The 21,807-nt window shown below is 44.1% G+C and overlaps 1 protein-coding gene across 1 annotated transcript in view; it reads left to right on the top strand.

Moving 5' to 3' along the window:
- The window catches only part of BCAS3 (BCAS3 microtubule associated cell migration factor), a 698,169-nt gene that overhangs the window by 275,406 nt on the left and 400,956 nt on the right, over positions 1-21,807 (top strand). Inside the window, exon 16 of the mRNA XM_056864967.1 lies at positions 8,386-8,536. Within this exon, the coding sequence (XP_056720945.1) occupies positions 8,386-8,536 (151 nt within the window). The remainder of the gene's footprint in view (positions 1-8,385; positions 8,537-21,807) is intronic.

Here is a 21,807-nt window from a genome sequence, read left to right as displayed (position 1 = left end):
GTCAGAATCTGGTAACCAATGGTGGATTGCCTCTAGACATGGAGGCTTGGTTTTATGCACTATACTGCTGGCTTGTCTCTAGGGGTGTGCAAAAAAAATCCGGTAAAATTCGGGTTCAGGTTTATTGGGCCCGATTTTATTTGGGAAACCCGAAATAAGCCGAATTCCCATACCGGTAAATATGGGAATTCAGTTTATTTTTGGGTTTCCCGAAAAAATTTGGCCCAGGGGGAATTTGTTTAGGTAGAGCCCCCAAACTTGTAGGGTAGCTTGCAGGGACTCTCCTTGCAAGAACCCCCAAGTTTGGTGAAGATTGGCTCAGGGGGTCCGAAGTTATGGGGTCTGGAAGAGGTCACCACCTCCTGCCTCCATACATAAGCAGGAAGGTAACAGTCAGATTCTCTGGTTGTTCGCTAATTGGCTAATGCTTGTCTATGGAGGACGGAGTGGGTGACCTCTCCAGAGCCCATAACACTGGACCCCCTGACCCAATCGTCACCAAACTTTGGGCTTTGTGCAAGGAGAGTCCCTGAAAGCTATCCTGAAAATTTGGGACCTCTACCCCCAAAAATGCCCCCACAGGAGCTTCACAAATAATCCCCTTTGCTTGCTATTGTGGGAACTTTCAATCAGCCTACTTCCGCAGAATTGCGTCTATGTAGCGAAAGTAGACTGGAGCATTTGGAAAGATAGCAGCTCCTTCATCTAGCCAACTTGTGCAGGCAATGTAATGTTTGGGGAGTAGGGCAGCTCTGGGTAGTGAAATACCTGGAAAATTTGGGGGTGGAGGATGGGGAAGGCAGGGTTTGGGGAGGGTTGGGGCCTCAGCAGTGTATAATGCCACAGAGTTCACTCATCAAAGCAGCCATTTTCTCCAGAGGAACTGATCTTGGTCAGCTGAAGACCAGTTGTAATAAGGAGACATCTCCAGGTGCCAGCTGAAGGTTGGCAACCCTATTGGGGAAGGAAGAGCACCAGGGGGCAATGCCTGTGAATGGAGGTATGTGCCTGTGGCTACTTTCCTCACTCTGTTCACAGAGGTTGTAGGTGCTGCGGTACTGCCATGCTCTGTTCCTGTGTTACGCCTAGGGTTGCCAACCTCCAGATGGTGGCTGGAGAACTCCTGGTATTACAACTGATCTCCAGGTGATAGAAATCAGTTCTCCTGAAGAAAATGGCCACTTTGGCAATTGGACTCTATGGCATTGAAGTCCTTCCTCTCTCCAAACCCCACCCTCTTCAGGCTCCACCTGTCAGGCCTAGCCTGTACAGGAAATGCCAGGCAAGATCTGACTGAGAATGTTATGCTTACTGCAGGTGCTGGCCAAGGTCAGCTGTAGCAACTGCCAACTCGTGTTTGGACTCTGTGTGAATCATCTTCCCTCAGGGGGAGGGGGGTTCTCATGGCATCCAATGCTTTTGATTTCATATATACTCTGTACCATGCTCTTAGTTCTCATTAATGCCATCTTGCTTTTAGCTGCTGTAAACCTATGGATCTTCCAATAAATCAACTCTCTTTTGGACTACTTGTCTATGGATGTTGTTTATGGGATTGTCATGGGACAAGTGCTCACACCACCCCCAAAATCTCCAGTTATTTCCCAACTCAGAGCTAGCAAACCGACTTACGCCACTCCCCGCAAATAGATGCTCACCAGGCCGGTTGATAGGCAAATGATAATGCACAAATTGCCGCCTTCTGTTTTCAGGATGAAGAGATTTCTGTGCAGTGGGGGTTGTCAGGTCACCATGGTAGATATAGATGTATTTAATTTGATATCTCCAAATTATTATTACAACATGTTGGTGACCTTCAGCAGATAGATCTGTGGCCTTTTATCACAAATCGTATTTCTGACTCAGGGTGGGAGATGCGTAAGGAGGGATAGAGAAGGCAACAAGGATCGATTGAGAGCATTTCTTTACATTTCTGGGCAAGGGAAATGGAATACATTCTCTTGACAAACTGGACGCTTAACTAATTAAACAACAAAATGCTGACTACTCCCCTTTTTATGTAAGCCAAGAAAGAATCTTTAGAGGAATTAATTAGTAATCTACTTGTTTTTTAATAGCAGGGATGATACCTTTGTGTCGCTCCATAAATTGACAACCCCCCTTCCTTTTTTAGTTTCTTTCCTTTTTATATATATAAAAAATGCTTGAAAGTCTATAAATGGCAATTTAAGGCTCCTTTTGTCATTCAGTGGATTAGATTTTCACAAGAGCCAGGGCGCCCTTTCATTTTTTGTTCTTGGGCTGCACATAGCAAAACTCTTCCTCGGACGTGGGCTGCAATGTGGGAATTCTGGGCCATCTGATAGGAAAACAAACATTAAAACAATGCCAAGGTAACAGTCATGCAGGCATAAAATGACCGAAAAAGAGAGAGGAGGGCAAAGGAAGCCTTGAGTGTATTTAGGAAGATGAGGCCCTCCATTAAGATAGTTCACCCTCCCCCCTTTCCTTTTCCTATCTTCAATCCATCTGAAGGACCATTATAGTTTTTCAGGCAGCTTCCTGTGAGAAACCCTCTCCCCTCTCCCCCCTCCCCCCCCCCCACGTTGTTATTCTTCCTTACTGAAAGCAGCGGCTGCACTTCAGCTGAGATTTTTGTGTGCTTCTGCCCTGGACTTGTATAATATCTATACAAAACACAAGCGGTTGTTTAGGAACCTAATTTGAACATGGCTTCCTTTTGATTTCACCCCCCTACCCTTCAAGAGAAAGCCCCCCCTGTTTTGCAGCACTGGGCGGAAGCAGAAAAACAAGCTAATGATCTAACCCTTTTAAGTCTGGGGAACTCGTCTGTTTTGGAGTGCTTTTGAGTCTCCCGTAGCAGACGAGGCCCCCTCTTTCTTCTGCATCCCTCGTCCGCCCTCCTTTTCTTGCTCTTGGCTGGCCGCAAAATTTGCAGCTTGCTTCCTTTCCCTCCGCTCGGCCAACTGAAGGGTAAAAGCTTGTTGGCTGAAGAGCGATATGTAACGGAACAGAATAATTTCACATGATGGGCATATGTTTTGCACTGTATACCTTCAGGATTGTTATTTTTTTAACCAATTGTATGGTGCCTAACTATATAGGTGCGTAATAAGTATGACTGTTGTCGTTCCTATTACGGGTCCAGCACATGTATTCTTTCTTTGCATAGGAATATAACTTTACACCAGTAAAGGGGAGGATGTATTATTAGTTCTTTAGTATTACTAGCACTTTAAAATGGTAAACATCACAATTGCTGTGTATTGGAAGAGTTAAGACTGCCATCTTGTGTACTCTTACTAAAGGGTTATTCCCACTGGATAATTGCTTTTAAGTAAACACACGAGTTCAGGCTGTAAAAACGAGTAACATTACTCCTACACTACCACCACCACAATCAATGCGACCTGAAGGTCCCATTCCTTTCTGCCACCAAGGTGAAACCTGGTCTCCCTCTGATGCAAATACACTTATTTATTAAACCACGTGCATCTAGCCTTTTCTCAAGAGAGAATCAAGGAGGCTCACAGATAAATGTGCCTACAGGCATACCCCAAACAGTATAATATTTAAACAGGTCAAAACAGATACTAACATGTGACCATCACAGTTCAACCTGGGAAATATCTGGCTCCCCCACCCCCCAAAACAAACAACAGGCCCATCCACAGAATAAAATACACCCCAGCATTTTATGCAAAAGGACTGCCTTTCTGAATGCTTGTAAAGACTGCACATTCCTAAGCCTACCGGGCAAGCCATCCCATAAAATCGGGACAGTGATCAAGACGCCTGAGTCCTGGCTGAGCAGGAACGCAACCCTGTATGTGATGAAATGGACAGCAGGGAATGGCCACAGTAAATAGTATTTGGAATGTGGGCATGATCCTGCTGAAGTGAAGCACTTCAGACTCCACCGATTTTAAGGGCAAGTATATGTTCAGCTCTCATATTGAAATCAGTGGTTTGTCAGGTGTGTAACTTTGATTGGATCGCACCCACATATACTTATTTCCTTTGACCAAAGGCCACAGGATGAAAAGAAACAAAGAAAGCACAGGTGTATATGAGGATATGCACGAACATTATTAGATGATAGTTTCATGTTATCTGAGGTGCAACCAAGGCTAAATCTGCCACGTGATTAGTAATGTGTGGGTGTCAAATAGCAGAAGCACTGTTATGCAAATGAGACCAGAATAAATATCCATATAACATGAGAGCACCATTATTTGCTCCAACATCCGGATGTAGAGAATGTTGTAGAAAGCATTGAGGATACGGTAAGTCCTTGAGCCAGGTTCAGATAACATACCAAAATTTACAACATGCAAAAACAAATCCTTTAAAATGTCCCCAAAGGACATCTGCTTTGAGTCAGCTTGATGCTAGCTTGGTTTAACTTTTGTAGCTCTTTTTCTGTGGGAGGGGGAAGCTAGGTCATCGCTGCCAACCGCCCCGCCTTGCCTGCCATTAGTATAGAATTCCAAGTTTTTCCTTTCTGCTGGGAGCTTTTAAAAAAGTTTATTTAAAAAAAAACTATTTTCATAAATCTTTTCAGTTTTATATATGGTACTCATCTAAATATTTTTTGAAATGAATTGGAAAAGATTAAGTTGAACCAAAGTGAACATACAGTAGTAATAACAGAGTCATGCACAATTAGATAAGGTACAAAAAGAAAGAACTTGCCACAAAAGCTCATAATTAAAATTATCAAAATAAACAAAGAAGAAAAAAGAGGGCAGAATAGGAAATAGAGAAGGACATTTTTAATCAAATCAAGTTAATGCTAAAGGAAACATGAATTTTAAGACCCTTCTTAAAAGCTAAGAGAGATTGAATGGAGTGGGTTTCTTCAGACGAAGCATTCCAAATGTAAGGAGCAACCAGGAAAAAATGCACTTAGTCAACACAGGGAAGTGGAAATGTGTGGCTGGAAAACAAGGAAGAACCAGTAGAACAGAAAGTATGGGCAGGACAATAATTTGGCAAGATAAAAAGAAGCAAGGCAGCACGTCCTGGAAAATGAGGGGCTCGTTTAAGATGCGATTGGAAAAGATGGTTGTTGGGAAAGAGAACAAGGAAGAGAGCCTTCAGCCCAATAAAAGAAGATGATCAGATGCCCACTGATACAAAAAAGTTTGAACAAAAGGGTTCAGTTCTTAATGACCAATCTACAGATTAATGACACTAAAGAGTTTGGTATAATTTGGCATTGCCCCCCTCTCCCCCGAAGTGCCTAAGGACTGAATAATCAAATCAACCCAAACTAGCAGTTTGCAAATACTTTCCTCTGTCTCAGGTCGCACATTTAATTTACGCAGCTAATTTAATAGAGAGCCAATGATTAATCGTCACAATCCTGACATTTTGTTTCTTTTCATCCCCTTGTTATGAAAGAACGTGAAGAGTGTTTTTTGTTTAAAACAGTTTTAATTTCTGAGACTGAATTAGAGGTTTTTCTTTGTGACTGCATGTTCGGCAGTTCTCTTTGTCACTCGATTGTGTGGATTACATGGATCAGTGGGGAAAATGTCCTTTCCAAATGTTTTACTTCTAAAATTTTAATTTTTTTCAGTGGCTCCCATTTTTCTTATAAATGAGTTTGCTACTAAAAGTGGCATAGTTTCTAACTGTATTAACTGTAGACTTGACAAGAAAATAACCTGATGGTGTTAAGGTTTTATTTCCCAACTAGATGATCCATTAAGAAGCTACCACTTTTAACAACAACATGTACAAGGGTCATCGTTTTACAAGGGAGGGGGGAATCTGGACAGATAGTATTTTTTTAAATGTTCACAATTCAGCTCTGCGTGCTTAAATCCAATTGACTAATGGAAATTAAGCACAATTAATTTTGCACAAGCTGGTATTCAGTAAGCTTTAGCCTTGGCTCTGCCTCCGTTCAGACTTTGTACCAAACCCAGGGAGAAGGAAGCTGAACAATGGTTTGGTGCAGTGTCTGAATTGTAAATCCTGGCTTTTCATCATCCTGCAAACCAGAATCACAAACTGTGGTTTGAAGTGAGTTTGCAAATGGTGGTTTGTCCTTACTTAAACTAGCCATGTCTGAATTGACCACCTATTATTATGACTGTTGCTCCGCCCCCCTCCCCCTCCCCCTCAAAGGCTGCTGTGCCTTGAATGGGAGTGCGGCTGCATGCACTTGATGCTGAGAGGACAGAAAATGAAAGCAAGCAAGCAGTTCAGAACCATAATTTGTTCATTGCAGATGTCAAACTGAAACTGTAGCTTGGAATCTGAACCATGAGTAGCGCAAAGTATGGTTTAATGTGATGTCTGGATCAAACCTCTCTCTTTTTATTTTTTTGCTATCAAGTCACAGCTGACCTATGGTGACTCCGAAGGGTTTTTAAGGCAAGAGACGTTAGAGGAGGTTTGCCATTGCCTGCCTCTGCTTCATGCTGCTGGTATTCCTTGGCAGTCTCCCATCCAAATCATTGCCAGCTGTCCATGGCAGAGGGGGGATTCGAACTTCAGACTACCCCTTGATTGGATTGCATCAGCTAGATGACAACACTCCCTAGTTTTCTATATAGAGGAAGTGTTAAATGTACCATAGACCTTAATACTTTATAACTGCTCCAGATTTTGGGACATGTTTATGACTATGATATTTTGACCACTTTATGGCTGAAATACAACATCTCCTCATTAAAGAAGGAAACACACATGGGGGTTAGTTGCCCATTTGTATGGAAGAATAAAATAGTTAAGGAAGTTTTGCAGAATACCTACAGTCATAAAGATTTTTAGAAAGTCATGTACATTTTTAGTCTGGAACTATGATTGTTTTGACACTGAAGAAGGCCATCTGACCGAAACACGTTTGGTCAAAGTCTAATTCTGTGATTGTATGTCCATTTGTGTTGTATGTTTACATTAATGTATTGGTTTGGTAGGCTATTGCAGGGCCTTATATATGTTATTGATTTTAGCCTGTAATAAATATATGCATATTATGTATTGATATAACCTTTACATTGTATAATCTTTGGCCATGGATGTTGATTTTTTCTTGACCTTTGGGTGCTTATTCTGTTAGAAACTAAACAGGCCTATAGGTACTGATGAACAAAATTTGGAATCATTTTGACAAGTTATAGAATCACTTTGTTCGGCCTCATCCAGAATCAATTTTAAATTAAATTGGGGGGAGGAATCCACATTTTTTCTAAGCAACCTCCCTCCAACTGAAATGGTTCCTCTCCCAAAGAAGGCATTTCATAGAATCATAGAGTTGGAAGGGACCACCAGGGTCATCGAGTCCAACCCCCTGCACAATGCAGGACATTCACAACTACCTCCCCCCCACACCCCCAGTGACCAGAAGATGGCCAAGATGCCCTCTTTCTCATCATCTGCCTAAGGTCACAGAATCAGCATTACTGACAGATGGCCATCTAACCTCTTCTTAAAAACCTCCATGGAAGGAGAGCTTACCACCTCCCGAGGAAGCCTGTTCCATTTGTTTGGAGGAAGGCTTCAAACTTTGCTCAGCAGCGTGGTAGTAGAGGGGCAGGAGCCTCCCTATCATTTCTGGTTAGTGGGATCATCTGAATGTGGTTTAATTATGGTACTGAACATTGTGGTTGGTTGGGGTATGTAAAAAAATCATACTTTGGAGGTGGTTTATTGATCACAGTCAATGCCCATGAATGCTGCTGGCCTGGATGGGGATTTGCACCCAAGAGGCAACCAGCCGGCTCGGGAAGGCCAGATAAGCATCACTGTGTAGATAGGGGTGTGCATCCAGATGCACATCTGTTGATACTGCTGTGCGTGCAGAAACCTGCTTGTAAAGACTGGGCCACACGTGCAACTTGTTTGTCTCATACTCCTTTTTTTAAATGTCAATGATAATTTGGTGACATCTCCCCCTGACTGTGTGTATATGTGTGTGTGCATACAGGGATAACTGTCAAAAGGAGATAGTCAGAGGGTAGCTATGTTGGTCTGTAGTAGAACAGCTAGATTTGAGTCCAGTAACACCTTAGAGTGTTACTTAGAGTTACTTAGGGGAGGGGACATGGCTCAGTGGTAGAGCATCTGCTTGGCATGCAGAAGGTCCCAGGTTCAATCCCTGGCATCTCCAGTTACAGGGACCAGGCAAGTAGGTGATGTGAAAGACCTTTCTCTGCCTGAGACCCTGCTGGTCTGAGTAGACAGTATTGACTTTGATGGACCAAGGGTCTGATTCAGTATAAGGCAGCTTCATGTGTTCATGTGTACAGATCAACAACACTTTGGTGGTCTCTAAGGATGCTACTGGACTCAAATTAGCTGTCAAATGAAAAATGTGTAGAAGTATATGTGAGAGAGCAAAATTCTCTGTAGTAAACACTGCTTCTTTTTTCTCTCCCTCTTGCCAAGGTAAATTGAACAGTCAGGACACATACAACAATTTCGCCAACAACAATCCTGGGAACCCACGCCTTTCCCCTCTTCCGAGCCTGACCGTAGTGGTACCTTTAGCTCAGATCAAGCAACCCATGACTCTGGGAACCATCACCAAACGCACAGGGTAAATGAAGCTGTATATACGTTTATGTTCTTTGGGTTTTCTTTGTAACGTCCTCTAGCGCGAATTCATGTTAGCAGCAATACCTCTGTTTGATGCTTTACATTTCTCTGGTACGTACCAAAGAGAGACAATTGGATAGAAAATCAAGCGTGTAAAGAACCACAGGGCATCTGAAGCGGGGATGTAAATATTTGTCTGGAACTTTCAAAGAGGTCTTTTAGGGGGGGAAATTGATGGCTCGTTTTCTTTAAACTATTCAAGGGATTTTCTTTCTTTCTTGACATCAGAGCTAATTAGTAACTAAAACAGAAGATTTTCTGGGTTCTGCTAAACCATCTGAAGTATGTTTCTGAGGCGTATAATAGAATATGGCATGCATGGGGGAGAGAGAGAATGCTCCGAGTTACTGAACCTCTTTCTTATTTTCACATTGGATCATACTTTATTTTGTATATTCTTCCTCCTCACCCGTCCCTCTACCGCAGCCTTGGTATGTTAAATTAAGGGCATACTCAGGATAAAGATTAGGATGCATTTGTCACAGTGGCTTCACTTGATCTGGGCTGGTCTCTCTGGTCCCAATCCAGCCTGAAAATCGGGATAACCAGGCAAGCGCAGTGGAGGCATTGCGGTACTAAAGTTCTAATTCCAGGGGTGGGGGGAAGGCATGCATGTTTGGAGCATGAGCAAACCTCTTTTGCCCTTCTAAAATGGCTGAGTCTGCCTTCGCCCACAGAAGAGTAGCATGTTTGCCGTCTCCCTTTACGTCAGTCCATTCTTAGTTTTCCGTCTCAACACTTTTCAAGTTCAATATGTTGTTATGTCGGCTTGGAGCCAATCAACCACGAAACAGAGCAGTTTGTAGAAGAGACGTTAGCTGCCTTCTGTGTTCCCACTGCAGCATGATGCGCACTGTCCTACCCCCATGCAAAAAGCTGCTCCTGAGAATTGGAGGACACTTAGGAGTGGCAATGGATGCAGCACCAGGGGCCCAAGAGGAAAGTGGGGATCGGTGGAAATGGCCCCCTCCTTGTGCAAACTCCAATTCTGCTCAGGGAATCCTTTAAGTCTGTGTGTGAGTGTGAGTGGGGGCAGTGATGTCCGTTGATGTCCCCTTCCCACTGCAGCCCCCTGAGCCACCTCCCATGCTATCCCCTGAACTTAGGGGCAGATTTTCAAGGGGAGTTGGAGGGAAGGTGATAAAGAAAGCTCCCATCTGGGAAATCTCTCTGTTCGCTGTTAAATCCGTGTCATCATCTTGATGGTAGGTCATAACAAATCAAAATTGCCCTTACAACATAACCAGTGTGTATAGCAGTTCCAAATTTGGAAACAATACAAAGCCAAATAATATAAAAGATCAGATGTTTGTTGGGGAATCTATCACATGGATGTTTTATAAAGCGTTTAAGCTTCCAGTGCAAAGGAGGCTACCTCTTTCCAACAATATCGCTTTGCTCTGCTCGGATTAGACCTCACCTAGAGTATTGTGTTCAGTTTTGGGCACCACAATTTAAGAAGGATGTAGACAAGCTGGAACGTGTCCAGAGGAGGGCAACAAAGATGGTGAGGGGTCTGGAGACCAAGTCCTATGAGGAAAGGTTGAAGGAACTGGGTATGTTTAGCCTGAAGAGGAGAAGGCTGAGAGGGGATATGATAACCATCTTCAAGTACTTGAAGGGGTGTCATATAGAGGAGAATGCTGAGTTGTTTTCTGTTGCCCCAGAAGGTTGGACCAGAACCAATGGGTTGAAGTTAAATCAAAAGAGTTTCCATCTAAACATTAGGAAGAATTTTCTAACCTCAGTGGAAGAGGCTTCCTCGGGAGGTGGTGAGCGCTCCTTCTCTGGAGGTTTTTAAGAAGAGGTTGGATGGCCGGCCATCTTTCAGCAATGCTGATTCTATGATCTTAGGCAGATGATGAGAGGGAGGGCATCTTGGCCATCTTCTGGACATGGAGTGGGGATCACTGGGGGTGTAGGGGGGAGGTGGTTGTGGGTTTCCTGCATTGTGCAGGGGCTTGGAGTAGATGACCCTGGTGGTCCCTTCCAACTCCTGTGATTCTATGATATTTTCATTTGCCAAAAGATTGGACCAGGAGTCAAACTTAAGCCTGGCCTCACTGTGCACAGTAGAAAGTAAGGAGAATCCTCTTTGATCCCTCAGTTCCCAAAATATTGTGCCACGAACTGAGTGTATGAAATGTTTTTGTAGCAGTCTCTGAGGATAGCCAAAGGAATTTGCTTTAATTAGCAACTAGAGCACACCTCAGTGTACCTGGTTTCACACGTTCTAACAACCTGTGTACAATTATTGAGACGAAATTGCTCGTAGTGGCCTCTGCTGCTTTGGTAATGAGTAGATTTGTCATGTGTAGCCATTCCATATTGGCTGCACATACAGCAACTGATTTTGGGACGTTGGACGAAGCCTCAACAGGTTCATTGTTACCATGTAGACCTGGTTAAACCTAAGCAGGAGACCCCTCAAGTGCTTGCTCAGTTCTGAGAACCATGTTGGAAATGCATCTTGAACTGGAGAGGTTTTGCATTTGTGAGTAGAGGATAATTGGCATGATACACACATATTGATCATGAAAGTTCCCAGTGTATGAATCTAGGGTGAGATTGATACTTGGTCCCTTGTTTCCTGCCCTTTCTCAATTTTTGGCCATGAAATTTTCAAACTGATCCAGGGCTTGGAAAATGAAAGAAAACCGAGAGCCTGAATAGTTCTGACTAGCCAGATATCACCAGAGTTTAGAAGCTATTCAGGGTTGGCCCTGGTTAGTTCTTGGATGGGAGACTACCAAGGAAGTCTGGGGTTGCTATGCAGAAGAATGCAATGGCAAACCACCTCGGATCAGCTCTTGCCTTGAAAACCCCATGGTCCTGGGGAAGTCATGAGTAATTTGCAACTTGATGGCACATTATTACTGTTGAGATTGTTGTCCAGATCTGTGAGGTGCATGAAAATGCTGTGGGGAGACTTACTGTGCTCCAGAGCTGCTACACTGGCCTTTTAAGGCTTAACTCACACATTATGTACTCTCTTAATTGCCCAGAGCCACTGAGCTGGCACATGTTAAAAATCAAAATAAACTTACAAGCTTGCATCACAATGTTCTGGAGGCTGTTACATCACAGTGAATTTCTTTCAAATTATCAAGTTAATTTCAAGTTACCCCATTTCCATTTTCCCCTCCCTCCCCCCTATACAGGGCATGGGGGTTGAGCTGTTCTTTCAGTGAAATGCACAGCTGTGCCAAAACACGGACTAAATTTCATTCCGATGCTTAATAGCTGAAGGAGACAGAGCATCATGACCATTCCTTGGCTGGCAAAGGAGAGCAGTGAGGGTGGTTCGATGGTGGAATGCGCTGCCTCGGAGGGTGGTGGAGTCCCCGTCTTTGGAGGTCTTTAAGCAGAGGCTGTATGTCCATCTGTCGGGAGTGCTTTGATTGTGGGATCATGCATGACCGGGGGAGGGTTGGGGGTCACTGGGGATGTGGGGGTGGGGAGGTAGTTAATTTCCTGCATTGTGCAGGGAGTTGGACTAGATGACCCTGGTTGTTCCATTCCAACTCTATGATTCTATGAAAAGAAGACTTATTCATTCAAACTGTATACTACCCCCACAGTGCTAGGAATGTTCCCAGTCCACTTGAGGCCTTTACAAAGAGTAGATCAGGTTCACCAACTTTGCCAGCCTGTAGGCTTCATTGAAATTCTGACACAGGATGGTGGATATAACCACAAAATGGCTGCCGCAGGAGGTGGAGCCAAGAAAAAATGGCTGCCACAGGAGGTGCAGCCAATGACAAAATGTCAAGGAGTAAGCTTATGCATAATTCTAAAAGTAACTTTTAATGTTTCAGACAGAAGCTCTGCTTAACAGGATGCCTTTTTAAATAAAAATATTGTTTTAAGATATTTTCACTTTCTGTCATGCAGCAAAAATCTCTGTGCTGTGGAGGCAGCTGTTTCTGAAGCAGTTTCTTAAAACATCTGCACAGCCAATCAGTCCTTCAGTGGTCAATCAGAAGCCCTACTGGGCAGAAGGCCCACCTGACCTTGTCCACATTCTAAAAACACTTGATGGGCAGCAGGAAAGGTGTCAACAGGCACCATTTTAGGCACTGATGTTGCTTATGTCTGAGTTAGTCATCGAATGCAGGTTCCTCATAAGGGGATGTTTCTTAAGCACAATGGCTTTTGGGGGATTGGGGCAAGAAAAGATTAGGCATTTATTTTCTTTTAGATTGGAGCTGGTCTATATGCAGCATGAGATGGTAGACTGAGGTGCATAGGATTCTGGATTGGGCTCCCTAAGAAAATCAAGGGTGCCTGTCATGCTTTTGAATGCTCTCTCATATTAAAAAGAAACTTGTTTCCTGTGTGTACTAGATTAGCATCTCAGAGAGAGAGAGGGGGGTTATCTTCTTGTTAAGCTTATTTACTTCATTACTTCATGTGGTCAAGTATTCAGACAAATAGCCCTCCCCAGCTCCCCACCCCTCAATAGCAACATTTTGTATAACGAGTTGACTGGTTCTACCTGTGCAGCAGTATGAGGTGCTGGAATCTGTACTTTGGAATGCAGGTGGATGCCCTTTTTGAATGCTCTGCTCCGTTAAAAAATGCCCTTTAGATCTGTCTCGATAATGGAAGGGGTAGATTAGAACTTTTATCATAGATGTGCTTAAAAATATAGTTGACCGGTTGTTGTAGTTAATAAGGGCAGTATGTATTGAATTGTATTGTATGATATGATAAATCAATAAAGTGTTAAAAAAATTGATGTGCTTAAAAAAAACAACTTGCAGTTTGTGGGGGAAATTCAGAACTCATATGCTTCCCCTGTAATCTGTAGTAGCATAATCTGCTCAGCCACGTCATCATGTACAACCTTTTACTGTCGGTAAGAAGCAAGCCAAGTTTCTGGAGGGAGGACTGTGAGAACCATCTTTTCACTGTGTATCTGAACTAGACTATTTTTTTAAAAAAAATTCTTTTAATATTTAGTGGATTTTAGTTTCTTAAATATTAGTCAAGAATTTTAACCAGGTATTGTCTTTTTTAAATCTATGTAATCTTTTATCTCATGTATAGATGATACAAATGTTTTACTAGCATATGCCGTACTAATAAATCTGATTCTGATTCTGTACATGAAGCTAGAAGTGCATGCCCCAACATGGACGAGGGCTCTGTAAGAGCCCTGGCGAGGCTGGAGTCATGAGTCTCGAGGAGGGGAAGCGCACCGTGGATCGGGCCTTCATCGCTAAACGGGGAAAAAAAGCCCTTTGTAGAGCAAAAGCCGAGCGTCACGCCGATGTTCCCTGGAGCTCGGCGAAGCCTAAAATGGCCAAATTGAGACAGCAGCTTCAACCTAAGCCTCCAGGGGGCAAAGCGTGTGTGTAACGTCTTTAACATCTGCCCCTTTATTTCTCGCAACGCACAGCGATGCGCTCCTGTGATGGGGAGAGAGGACGGGGACCATCTGCCTGGCTCCGAGAAGTGTAGGACGCTCTGCGCATCGCCGCAAATGGCAAAAGACAGATGTATTTACACCTACGTGGGCAACACCTTTAAGCAGTGCTCCAAGGAAACAAGCCCCCCCCCCTCCGTTTTGCACTCTGCAGAAGCAGCTGCCGAACATTGACGGTTGTGCTTTAGTCATGAGGAAGAGCTCTGGAACTAAACTGGATTTTACAACCGTCTCCTTTGCAGTGGCCAGTGGAGCTGGGGGGGGGGGGCAGGCAGACAGGGGAGACATAACTGCCATTTTTTTCATCTGTTCACCTTTAAAGCCTAAAATATAACCTGCCACCCAAACAATTCTGGGTTTTTAAAAAAGCTACACATGGGCAACATCGCTAGGGTTGCCAACCTCTAGGCACTAGCATGATAGTGCGTGCTGCTGGAATGCAGCAAAATAGAGAGGATAGAGACAGCACTGCAGACCACAAAAAGTCTTATGCACAACTATTTATATATAACAACTACAATACTACATACTACAGACAATATATGAACGCTAGACAAATACTACATACTATATCTCCAATATATGAAAACTAAACAACATTGAGTGCAATTGTCCCTCTTCATTTCGGTCGTTGGGACAATTGCTCTCAGTGTTGTTTAGTTTATTGCGTCTGCAATATGAGGATACGATTCCTGACAGTTGTGTGCATCTAGCTTCCATATATTGTCAGTATAGTTTGTAGTATTATGGTTGTTACAGATAAATAGTTGTGCATAAGACTTTTTGTGGTCTGCAGTGCTGTCTCTATCCTCTCTAACCTCCAGGTACTAGCGGGAGATCTTCTGCTATTACAACTGATCTCCAGCCGACAGAGATCAGGTCACCTGGAGAAAATGGCCTCTTTGGCAATTGGACCCTATGGCATTTAAGTCACTCTTACACTCTGATACTCTCTCCAACCTCATGTGGGATGATAAAATGTTATGCTTATTTTATTAGATTTTTTTGGATTTGTTAGATAAATCAGGTAACCCCTTCCCCCAGATGCTTGGAAGGCAAGGCAGGGAGAAGAAGAAGAGGAGAAGGAGGAGTTAGTTTTTATATGCCAACTTTCTACCACTTAAGGAAGAATCAAACCAGCTTACAATCACCTTCCCTTCCCCTCCCCGCAACAGACACCCTGTGATGTAGGTGAGAGAGCTCTAAGAGAACTGTGAGTAGTCCAAGGTCACCAAGCTGCCTTCATGTGTAGGAGCAGGGAAACCAACCTGGTTTACCAGATTAGCATCCACCGCTCATGCGGAGGAGTGGGGAATAAAACCTGCTTCTCCAGATTAGAGTCCACCACTCCAAATCACAGCTTTTAGCCACTATACCACGCTGGCTCTCTGGTTGGAAGTCTGGGTGGAAATCTGTGGTTTATTAATTAATGTTACTATTGTCCCTTTTGCAGCAATCTGTAATCTGCTGTCTGCCCAGTTCCAGGATTTAAAGGGCACACCATTGGGGAGGGGCAGTGGCTCAGTGGTAGAGGATCTGCTTGACATGCAGAAGCTCCCAACTTCGATTCTCAGCATCTCCAGTTAAAAAGATAAATAATATATGATGTGAAAGGGTTTCTACCTGAAACCCCAGAGAACTGCTGCCGGTCAGAATAGGCAATACTGAGCTTGCTAGACCATGAGTCTGATTCAGTATAAGGCAGCTTCAAGTATTCATTATCAGATAACTCCTAATTCCAGACACTCTGCTGTTGCTTATTAGTTTTTAATTATTTTTTATTATGAATAAGAGCTAGCTTGGTGTAATGGTTAGAGTGTGAAACCAGGACTAGAAAATCCAGGTGAAAATCTGCATTCCTCCATGGAACTCAATGGGTTGCCTTGGCCCCATCACTCTCTCTAACCCTAGCCCACCACATAGGATTGTTGTGAGGATAAAATGGGGAGAGAAGAGTCATGGACGCCACCCTGAACTCTACTTGAAGGAAGATAGATCTGAAGGAGTGAGCTGTGACTCACGAAAGCTCATACCCTGCCAGAAATATTGTTAGTCTTTAAGATGTTACTAGACTCTTGCTCTTTCCCTGTAGGAAGTGTGTGATAAAAACTAATAGAAGAAGAAGTGTTGGTTTTTGTATGCCAACTTTCTCTACCACTTAAGGAAGAATCAGACCGGCTTACAATCACCTTTCCTTCCCCTCCCCTCAACAGACACCTTGTGAGGTAGGTGGGGATGAGAGAGTCCAGAGAGAACTGTGACTAGCCCAAGGTCACCCAGCTGGCTTCATGTGGAGGAGTGGGGAAACCAACCCGGAGTGGGGAAACCAACTAGCTAACAATAGTGAGATTTTAAAGCATTTTTTAAAATTTAGCCCAGCAAGAGCTGGAGAAGCTGCTGGCGAAGAGATGTGAGTCCCAAGTGCCCTTGGATTCAGCCCTGAGAAATGAAGGGCGCCAAAGCTGACAGATCTAACCTTTGCTCCATCCCAGAAAAGTTAAGTGAGTGAAAAGTCCCTCTCTGGCATGGTGGAACTCTGGCCTGTTCTGTTTGTTTTTTTGCAGAATGGCGGGAGGAATGCAGATAACCCACTTTTTATGTAGGATCTGGCCGAGATGTTATTAGCGCTAATGTCTCCCATCTCGTGTACAATTTGTTCATAAAATCACTGATATCCGCTTGGTCCCTTTTGAACTCTGGAGACCGTAATCCTTTCCAGGAGCAAAAAAAAAAAGCAAGAAGAACCACATCAGCTGAATAGGAAATAACAAAGGAGATGCAAAAACAAACCTTAAAAGAAGGGAGAGGGGGAAAGTCTGAATTAAATTCCTTACATTTCAAGTGCACAAAACAGAGTTGGCACATTTATGGGAATTATTTTCTCCAGTGATAAATATTTCAGAAGTTTTACTGTTTTAACTGTTGTTGTGATTTATGGGCTCAGCTTTGTAGCCCTGTCTGAGCTGGGGCTCTCAGGGGCAGTGATGCAAAGCAGAATATGGGAAGGGCTCGTTTCCTACTTTCACCATCTTTGACACAGTGCGTGCATGCTGGCGAACCTGTGGAAAGGTCCTGGCCATTGCTTCCCAGGATCCTTCTTTGCTGCCCCAGATTCTGGGAATCAGTACTTGTCTTCTGGCCCGTGCTGTAAGAGGAGGGTTTCTATCCTCTAGGGTCTTCCATGAGCCCTGGCTGCACGCATAGAGAAAGTCCCTGGTTCAGATCTAGCAATTAGCACTAACAGAGTTTCTACAAGGGATTCCTAAAAGGCAGAAAAATCGGGGCAGTGGTATTGGAAAACGGGGAGCCCCTGCTAAATTGGGACAGGTGGTGCAAATTCTCGAGGTGACCTTTGGCAAGACACTGTTCTTTCAGCTTTGGTCCTGCGTCTGCAAAATGAGGAAACGATTCCTAACAGTTGTGTGCATCTATGAAAAGAGTTTTGAACACTCTTAAGTTTTACAGTGCGATCCTATCCACATTGACTCAAGAAGCCAGTCCCGCTGATTTTGATGGTACTTACTCCCATGTAATTCTGCATAGGGTTGCAACTGTTCATCTTAAGCCGCTCAGTATGTTCTTGTGCTCTGGTTGATTTTTTTAAATGTTGAATTTTAATTAACAACCTGCAATATTTATGTTTGTATTATATTTTATTTTAGAAGCTGCCTTGGGCAGGATCCCTGGGGAGGTGGCTGCTTACAATTTTTCTAAATAAATTTTAGCACATTCCACTTTGAACATCCAGGCCAATAGAAAATAATCTGGTAAAGGCTTCTGAGTAAATAAATGAAACACATTGGGGCAGAGCACACATGCTAAAGTCTAGATCATGGTTTCTGACCTAGGATAATTCAGTGTTTTGCTTCCCCAATGATGGGGGCACTAAAACAGGAAGTGGGGCAGGAAGGATGGTAAAGAAGATGTACTTAGTGGCCCAGGGATTTGATGTACTTTGGTTTCTTTCATGCCATAACATTGATCCTGCAGGCGGTGGTGCTCTTCTGGATTGGCACAATCCCCATGTATGTTTTGGGCACACTGAATTGCTTAAGCATTACCCTGCTGGTGAAACTCAGAGAGTTCCTTCCCCAAGCAGTCAGCTACTTCAGCAGGGAGCCCAAGGCAATGTAATCTCCAGGGATGAGGAGGCTAGATTCTCAACAAGGTTTGAACACGTTCAGGACTCAATAGCCAAAAAATGAATTGCACATGAAGGAGGAGGAGAAGAAGAGTTGGTTTTTATATGCTGACTTTCTCTACCACTTAAGGGAGAATCAAACCGGCTTACAATCTCCTTCCCTTCCCCTCCCCACAACAGACACCCTGTGATGTAGGTGAGGCTGAGAGAATGTGACTTGCCCAAGGTCACCCAGCTGGCTTCATGTGTAGGAGTGGGGGAAACCAACTCGGTTCACCAGATTAGCCTCTGCCGCTCATGTGGAGGAGTGGGGAATCAAACCAGGTTCTCCAGAACAGACTCCACCGCTCCAAACCACCACTATACCACGCTGGCATGGGTGGTTACTTTCCCCCCATAATGCAATAGAACAATAGAATCATAGAGTTGGAAGGGACCACCAGGGTCATCTAGTCCAACCCCCTGCACAATGCAGGAATTTCACCTGCCTCCCCCACACACACACCCAGTGCCCAGAAGATGCCCAAGATGCCCCCCTCCCATGAACTGCCCAAGTTCATAGAATCAGCATGAACTAATCAATGTTATTAACTCATTTTGAGAGGATTTGTGACCTTGATTTGCATACATACAGTACAAGCATAATAATAATTTATCACAGAATTAATAATTAATAATTTATCACAGAAGTTGATGTATATAATCTGTCAGGTGGGCTGCAGAAAGACAGGCATTCATGAGGACTAGACACCAATGGACGGAAATACAACTGGAAGAGCCAAGGCCTACCCATTCTACATGGCCTACCTATCGAAGAGGCAGACATGCTTTTTCCGCTTGATGGCCGTGTTAATTTTGTTCTATCACCAAAGTCCCATCTCCTCTCTGCGCTTGAATCATTGTGTGATACAGTTTCCAGTGATGTTTATGCTAACTGGAAATCGCTGCTAATGTTTTATTAAGGATGTGCTTCATTACATGTCTATTAAGGTTGCTGGGGGGTAGGTATGTGTGGGGGGAATTAAAAGCCATCTTTCCCAGATGGCTCAAGATCTGGATTATTGGGGGGTGGGGTTTGAGGTCACAAATGAACACGAAGAATTATATATATCTCCATTGAAAAATATGTGGAGATATATTTATATAATTCTTGGTGTTAATTTGCTTTAAATTGTTTCCCCCCGCCCCAAAGAGTTTGAAAAATGGAACTTAAACCCATTCTTTAAAGGAAAAATATGTATCTTAAATAGCAGTAATCTGTTTTATGTGCACAGTGAAGCCAACGGCCTTGGACAGCCCCAGCGGTTGCCTTGGCTTGACATCGCTTTGTTATTGTCACCCGGCAGAGCCATCTGGTGCTGTCGATTTGAGGACAGGCTCTCTTGTAAATTTTGTACACTGTCCTTCTGTATTAATGCACGCAAAGCGACGCTGTGTGAAGCGGCTCGGAAAAAGGGGAGACAATCCTGGACATGAGTGTGGGCGGCAGGCTGGATTTTGGTCAGTTCTTTTCAAATGTGATTTGGCCTCCTTCTAAAAAGTAAGCTGGGGGAGGGAGGGTAATGCACTGCCTCTTTCCCATCCCTCTGTGGATTGTTGGGCAGAAAGTGTAGTTGGAAAACAAGTGAGATTTGCTTTTCCTTTCAGCCCCCCCCCCCCATGAGGGTGTACTCCATGCCCCCAAAATTGCATCCAGTCAATCAAAATATTGTACTATGTAAAGTTCAGTGGTGCAAATGCACAGAAATTGCATTGTTTCTCTTATTTTGCATACTTTATTCAACTTTTGCTAGTCGGGCAGGGTGAGGGAGCCGTGCAAGGCAGCAAAGCCCGCCCCCCCCCCATCACAGGAAATTTGATGCAGGCACTCCTTTGGCCTTCTGAGAGTTCAGGAGGGTCTGCCCTAGGGTTGCCAACCTCCAGGTATTAGCTGGAGATCTCCTGCTGTTACAACTGATCTCCAGCCGATAGAGATCAGTTCAGCTGGATAAAATGGCCGCTTTGGCCATTGGACTCTATGGCATTGAAGTCCCTCCCCAAACCGCACACTCCTCAAGCTCTGCCCCAAAACCCTCCAGGTATTTCCCAACCTGGAGCTGGCAACCCTACTCTACCCCCACAGTTCCAAGCATCTTTTTATAGTGGAGAGGACTAGAAATTTGCTTTTCGTTCTGAGATCAAATCCCACAGAATTATGTTCATTCTGCACACCCACAGAATCTCAAGAGACCAGTAAATCCTCCCTGTGATCACTGGGGTGAGTGTCAGAGGCAGGGCTTTCCTTATCAGGTGGTTCTTCAACATTTCCAGATGAGTTCAGAGTTGTCCTAGTCAGGGAGGATCTACGCTGCGAAGATGTTCACAGTCCTGAATGTAAGTTAGTCCTCCTACCCCCCACCCCCGTCATGGTGAAAAGAAGAGTTGGTTTTTATATGCCAGCTTTCTCTACCACTTAAGGAAGAATCAAACTGACTTACAATCACCTTCCCTTCCCCTCCCCACCACAGACACCATGTGAGGTAGGTGGGGCTGAGAGAGCTGTGACTAGCCCAAGGTTACCCAGCTGGCTTCATGTGTGTAGGAGTAGGGAAACAAATCCAGTTCACCAGATTAGCCTCCGCCGCTCACCTGGAGGAATCATAGAGTTGGAAGGAGTGGGGAATCAGACCCGGTTCTCCAGATCAGAGTCCACCTCTCCAAACCACCACTCTTAACCACTACACCCCACCAGCTGAAGTGAGACGTTGTTTCCCAGTCTTAACACAAACCTGCATAAGAAATAAGAATGGCCTTGTTCAAAATTAGGTCAAAACTGCTCCAGGTGGATGATACACCTGTTGCTTCCACTCTGGCTACTGCCTTGGTAGGAGAGCTGTTAAAATTAATTTCCTCCAGCTGGCTAGTGAGATACACACAGGTCTCTAACTTCCAGGCCTTCTTTTTAAAAAAAATATCAATGTTGATATAAAACAGCAACTGAAACAAAACAAAAAATTATAGTGCTATAATTTCGTGGTGGCAAGGATCTGTTTTATCCTGAAATAGGAGTCTGGCAGTAACTGCAGCCTTGGCTATGCTAGCTCCTGTATTTTCAAGAAGCCCCACACCCGAATGTCACCAGCAGTATCCCCCCCCCTATTTATAGCCCACCCTCCAGGCCAAGCTCAGGGTGGGTAGAAATAAATCCTTCTTTTCTGCACTGTTGCTTCATTGTGAGTGCAGCCTCTGTTACTCTGCTGTGCCTGCCCTGCAGTGCAGGCCTGTTAAGGGAGGTGGGCTACAAGCAGATTTGATTGCCTTGAATTTTAATATGATACCTAAGGGAGAAAGATATATCAACTTTTTCTGCCTGATTCATAATTTTAAACTGTGGTTTCCTCCCTTTGAGTCAGCCCGCCCCACAGCCCACCCCAAATCTAGGAAACCCCAAATACTGAATCCTTATCTTGTGGGAATATGTCAGACTCACTTGAGAATGAGGTAGCATGGAAATAGTCCATAGGCTCGGGTGCTGAGAGGAGGGTCCTAGAGAGACAACATGTCATGGGCCCTGCTCTCCTTGGAGACCCATGGAGCTGGGTAAGTCTTATGACCTCTTTTCATGTTAGGTTTGGGTAGGATGTGTGGGTTGTGACCTGGG

Source organism: Euleptes europaea, chromosome 19, assembly GCF_029931775.1.
Source record: "Euleptes europaea isolate rEulEur1 chromosome 19, rEulEur1.hap1, whole genome shotgun sequence".
Classification (NCBI taxonomy): domain Eukaryota; kingdom Metazoa; phylum Chordata; class Lepidosauria; order Squamata; family Sphaerodactylidae; genus Euleptes; species Euleptes europaea.
This window is presented reverse-complemented; position numbering and strand designations above follow the sequence as displayed.